The following is a 5,760-nucleotide window of genomic DNA, read 5'->3' on the forward strand; positions in this document are numbered from 1 at the left end:
GATATGAACTCAATTTAGGAAGCACACTGGTTTGCATAGGTCTTCTATCCTTTCTCCAATTTTTAAAAACCACTGTTTTGCACCATCCATTATGGATGAGGCGTTTCGAATATGGTTCAATAAGGGCATAAAGACCATTGATGATCTCTATGAGAGCGGTATTTTCTCATCCTTTAATTGTCACGAATCCGGTCTATGAACTTCCGTTCACTCACCACCAGAGGTCACCCGCTCAATACATTGACTCTCACACTACACAGACTGTTACACATCACCCTGGACTACATTTCCCATGCTCCATTGCACTAATTACAATCTCACCTGAAACCAATCACACACAGCTGCTACCAATAACACACAATATATAAATCAGTCTCACACCACCATTCAACGGCGAGTATTGTTTAGCGCATATTTCTCACCTAGCGATAGCTGCTCTACGGAGCCATTTCTGGTCTTCATAGTTTAGTCTGAGTCTTGCCCTGCCTGTTTTCTTGTGTTCTGATTCCTGCCTGTGTTTCTCGGATTGCCCTTTCGTCTTGCTGTTCGGACTCTGTTTGCGCCTGCCTGGACTATTGCTCGTGTTATTGGATTGCCCCTCTTGTCAAGCCCTTTGGATAACGTTTGCTGTCGACTGACTCACGCCCGTTTTGAATTACTCTTTGTCTTTCCCTCATATATCTGTTTGCCATTGTCTGAACCTTGCCTATTTTATGACCACGCCTTTAAATAAAAGCTTTGCAGATGGATACGCACATCTCTCGTCTCGTCGGCTCCGTTACATTAATAACCTTTCTAAGAGATTCGATCTACCTAATTCCCATTTATTTTGTTTCTTTCAAGTCAGGCACTTTGTGCAAAAACTATTCCCTCATTTTCCAAATCGTCCCCCTGAATCTCCATTGGATGACTTTTTAAAGCTTGAACCACACTCAAAACATTGTATTTCTGTCATTTATAATCTGATTCACAATATTAATTCAGGCTCTGCAAATCAGGCCAGAGGTGCTTGGGAAGAGAGTTTGGGATTATCTGATGGACTCTGGGAGCGTATTCTTGAGCTCATTCACACCTCATCTATATGCGCAAGGCATGGGCTTATACAATGTAAGATTCGGCATATGGTTTACTATACTAATGCTAGACTTGCCAAAATATACCCCTCTATCAGCGACGCATGTAATAGGTGCAAGCAATCACCAGCAGACCTCATTCACATGTTGTGGGAATGCCCTAAATTATTTGATTATTGGACTAAAATATTTAAAACTTTGAAAGATGCGTTCGACATGGATATCGATACAAATCCACTTTTGGCCATTTTTGGGTTGGCAGTAGATGTTAACCTTTCAGTAACGGTCCAAAAGGCTTTAGCCTTTACTACTTTACTAGCAAGACGTCTCAGCCTTTTGAAGTGGACGCACGTCTCACCCCCTTCCTTTGATACACGGCTAAAAGAAGTGTTTACTTGCATTAAATTGGAAAAAATTTGATTCACTCACTGGTTCGTTAAAGACCTTTGACAAGGTGTGGCGCCCCTTTTTAGATTATCTGCTGACTAACTGTCTTGATACTTAAGCTGTGCATTAATATATAAACATACAATTTTTATTTGTTTTTTAAACATAAAGCATTACATTTTTATATTATTATTATTAAAATGTATTTATTTATTTATTTATTTTTAACCCCCAGATTTTTTTTTTCTTTTCCTTTTTTTTTCCTCTGGAAAAGGGAGGGAAGTATTTAGTGGGGTAGTGTTAATAAATAACAATTTGGTCCCTCGATATCTCTTTGCCACCGTGAAATCTTCTCAGTCTCTCCAAGTGTAAATAAATACGGCCGGGAAGTAAGAAAACACACATTCAAATGTATTCTCAAATACTTCAATTTATTCACAGAAATACAGATCTTATATAGGCATGTCGAGGGGAGTTTTCACCCTCTTAACCAATGAGGATAGGGGGACATACCCATACAGGATGTTTTTCCCAAGAACATGTGTTTTGTATAAAATTGCCACATATACAGAAAAACATATCCCTATAAGGAATAGACTTCCTGGCGACGGAGGCTGAACCCCCCTTATAAATCAGCACAAACTCCTTTACCTTGAATATTGAGTAAGAGACATTCAAACACCATACAAGAGAGAGAGAGAACAGATAGAGGAGGGGTGATTCAGAGAAGGAGAGAGAAAGAGTGAGAAAGGAGGGGTAAGGCATTCTCAAAACAGAGAGTGTTTTCTAACAGGTAGTATTAGTAATAACATAGAAGAATAATTGTATAAAATGAATGTTGTAATTTGTTGAGTTGATATTCCATGCAGAAAATCTAATAATAAAGACATTTGAAATAAATAGCCATGTCCTTCTCTAAATACTTTGCAAAGTATTGCCAGTCATTTTCACTTCCTTACTGAGCGGTCTTTTGTTTTTTCTTCTCCATTGCCTGTTTCACTACCTTCCTTTTATGACCATTGTGCCTGCCTTGTTGACTAAGTTTCTACTTTGTGACATGGATTTGTTTGCTGGATTTAAACTTCCTGCATTTGGATTCTACTTTCGCCTCCATGTAGAATTCCTCACAGATAAAGTGTGAATGGTTTTCATTGTGATTATACAGTATAAATATAATTATTCCTTTAATCCTAATAAACCTATAGACATGTGAGGGAAAAAATAACTCTGCATGTCACACTGTTCACACTTTGCCTTCCGCTTTGTTTTAACTCGTGTTAGGGAAAAAAATAGTAGAGCTGCTATACTACACAGACCAATACAGGAACAACATTCAGCATTACAAGAAGGTGCAATTTGTCTGTGGCTAAATAAAAATCAATCAATTAGTTATTAAAACAGGCCTTTTAACTAAAAATAATAATGTATAAACTATTTCATAAAAACTTTGTCAAGTCATGTATGAGGTTCCATTTCAGCTGGATGTTGCCAGTAGACAGCAGGGCAACTCACTAGGTTCTGAAACACAAATAGTAGCATTAGTAGTACTTTTTACATGACTAAGAGAGCTGGGATTGGAGTGGCATGTCATTCTCCAAACCTAAACAAATGCAAAATAGACTATAACAACATCAGTTCAAACAGTGCTTGTTCACGTTACCAAAAGCAACTACTATTGTTCTCAACCAATGTGTTTGTTATAGAAAGAGTGCAATTTTGGTAAAGGAGTATATGAAAAAAAAATAACTTCTCATAATAAACTGCAATAAATGAGTACAAGAAAAAATTTATTTTAGCAATACTCAACAAAAGTACCCTAAGAAGATATCACATGTTCTTGGCCACAGTGGTGCATTTAAAAAGAAAAAGTTCAAAAGCAGAAGTTCAGAGCAGTGCGGACTACATGAAGCAGTAACATCGAATAATTTCACATTTAACTCCAGCAGACTGAATATGTCTTATTATGGCAATATGAACATTCCTGGGACACATGGGATGGGTGAAGATGAAGAGGAGATGAATATCTATGCTAATGCAGATGCTCATGATGCCAGGACAGAAAAGGAGAACTTCGACACCAAGAGACACCAAACACCTCGACACACAGGTACTGAGACTCATTTCATTATAACAACTAACACACACATCTTAGTCATTTTAGTGTTAAGAAATATTTATCTTCATATCGGTCATCTTCAGGAAGCTTCAGAGCAGCTGCAGTGTGTTTGGTGCTGCTGTGTGTTCTTTTGCTGGCTGCAGTCACAGTGCTGTGTGTCCACATCTATACAAAGAACACAAACTACACAGAAGAGAGAGACCGGCTACTAACCAGGAATACCAACCTCACAGAAGAGAGAGACCAGCTCCTAACCACAATCAAAGCTCTTAAAGACCAAATGACCAAAAAAAATGACAATCTAATGAAACAAAGTCAACAGTTAAATCAAGAGAACAATGACCTGCGGAAACGTCTTGGTGAAATGGGTAATCATGACCACATCTATACAAACATTCAACATTAACAACATGTTGTATACTGTACAATCTTGGGTACAAACTGTTATAAACAAGTTGTGTAGTGTGGAAGAGAATGAAGAGTTAATAGTTGAACTATTTTTGTTTACAGATCAATCCTGTCTTTACTATTTTTTCTTCTGAGAAGAAGAGCTGGACTGAGAGCAGAAAATACTGTAGAGAGAAAGGAGCAGATCTGATCATCATAAACAACAGAGAGGAACAAGTGAGTGAAAGATATTGTGTGTGTTTGCTTCAGATGGATGTGCTGTATATGTAAAGTCAGCTGAATTTTGTCCTTATCAGAATTTCATCTTTTCAGGAATTTGTTAGGAAATGGTCTGATAATAATAGAGTCTGGATTGGTCTAACTGACAGTGATGAAGAGGGCAGATGGAAATGGGTTGATGGCAGCACACTGACCCCTGGGTGAGAAATCAATGGATTGAACTGATCATTGTGTAATAAATGATTTTCACAGTCAGTGTCAGAAAGCAGAACTGAACATCTAATGCTGATCTGCTGATGCAGGTTCTGGATGTTTGGTGAGCCCAGTGGACATAGAAGAGAGAACTGTGCTCTAACAGTTGTAGGAGAATGGGCTGATCATCCATGTACAGAGGAATATAATTGGATTTGTGAGAAGAGAAAAATGTAAGCCACTGAACAGGGGCATTGCTAGTGACAGAGTGCATGGGGCCTATAAACCACCCCCCATTTGCTTAGTATGGCAGTGTTTATATGACTATTTGAAATATACATATGAAAGGGAGTTCAAATGTCAGATACTGTACAATCCAGTTTTGAGCTGTTTTCTTGTTCTATTACCTGCAGCCATACTTTGTTTTGTTTGTCATGGTCACCAACATGAAAAAAATGCAAATGCTTCAAAGTGATATTAACCACAACACAATAATATTGTATTAGCTAGTCATCATGTTTGCTTTTGTGAAACCTTTACTCAACCTGCATTACAGTTCTTGAAAAACCTGGATATATGAGGAAGCCTGATTTTATAGTGTGTAATAAGTGTATTTCTAGACCTGGAAAAGTCATATAAATTAATAAATTATTAAAATACCATGAGCATTTATATAATAGATATAGATTTTTCTAGTTATGCCAAGCTCTAAAATATTTATTGAGTAGAAATTATGGGTAAAATTATTTAAGTACTGCTTATCTGGTAATAACGAATTACAAAAAAGTCTGATTCATTGGATAAAACCAAAAATAATTTAGTAAATGATAATTTAGTTTCAATTTTATTCTTGCTCTGCTTAAACTGACTTCAATTTCATATCATTCTAAAATTTAGACTGACATATGTAGCGTCTGGACCAATCAAACACACAATATATATTTTGTTTTTATATTTAACAAATACTCTGTAACCTCAGTTAACAAGCCATACGAGGACCCATGAACCCTTCCCCCCGGAATGCGTAACACCCCAGGAAGTCGAATTACACATATTTATCAATGTATTTCTGTTTCTAATTTGGATATTTGATTATTCCAGTATTCTCTTACTCTTCAGTTATTTGTTCATCAGGGATCCAATTTTGTATAGTCTCATGCCGGCTGGTCAGGATCTCAAGGTCACAAAATCGCCAGTCTGATTATCATTAGAGGTTGCAGTGTACAAATAAGTTTTTGGTATAGATCAAGCTACATAATCTAATTAAGTGTTTGTATATCATCTCACTTATTCTTATTCTAATTCTAAGGCAGTTGTGGCCTAATTGATTAGAGCGTCAGACATGTAACCCGAAGAATCAGATTA

General features: G+C 37.0%; 1 protein-coding gene across 1 annotated transcript; it reads left to right on the plus strand.

Annotated features, from left to right (window-relative positions):
- Nucleotides 1-3,366: 3,366 nt before the first annotated feature.
- On the plus strand, nt 3,367-4,972 carry LOC107555146 (C-type lectin domain family 10 member A-like). The gene is made up of 4 exons (XM_016237843.1): nt 3,367-3,944; nt 4,087-4,200; nt 4,297-4,403; nt 4,506-4,972. Exons 1-4 carry the CDS (start codon nt 3,915-3,917, stop codon nt 4,630-4,632), a joined length of 378 nt encoding a protein of 125 aa, XP_016093329.1. The 5' UTR covers nt 3,367-3,914; the 3' UTR covers nt 4,633-4,972.
- Nucleotides 4,973-5,760: the final 788 nt, after the last annotated feature.

This window comes from Sinocyclocheilus grahami, unplaced genomic scaffold, assembly GCF_001515645.1.
Source record: "Sinocyclocheilus grahami isolate Dianchi unplaced genomic scaffold, SAMN03320097.WGS_v1.1 scaffold526.1, whole genome shotgun sequence".
In the NCBI taxonomy this organism is placed as follows: Eukaryota; Metazoa; Chordata; class Actinopteri; order Cypriniformes; family Cyprinidae; genus Sinocyclocheilus; species Sinocyclocheilus grahami.

What these genes read in the sequence shown, in the direction of transcription:
- LOC107555146 (XM_016237843.1), top strand. Translation starts at nt 3,915, where the DNA reads ATGACCTGCGGAAACGTCTTGGTGAAATGG. An exon ending in GAAACGTCTTGGTGAAATGG is followed by an intron (nt 3,945 to 4,086) that starts GTAATCATGACC and finishes TTTTGTTTACAG; the next exon opens with ATCAATCCTGTCTTTACTAT. An exon ending in TAAACAACAGAGAGGAACAA is followed by an intron (nt 4,201 to 4,296) that starts GTGAGTGAAAGA and finishes TCATCTTTTCAG; the next exon opens with GAATTTGTTAGGAAATGGTC.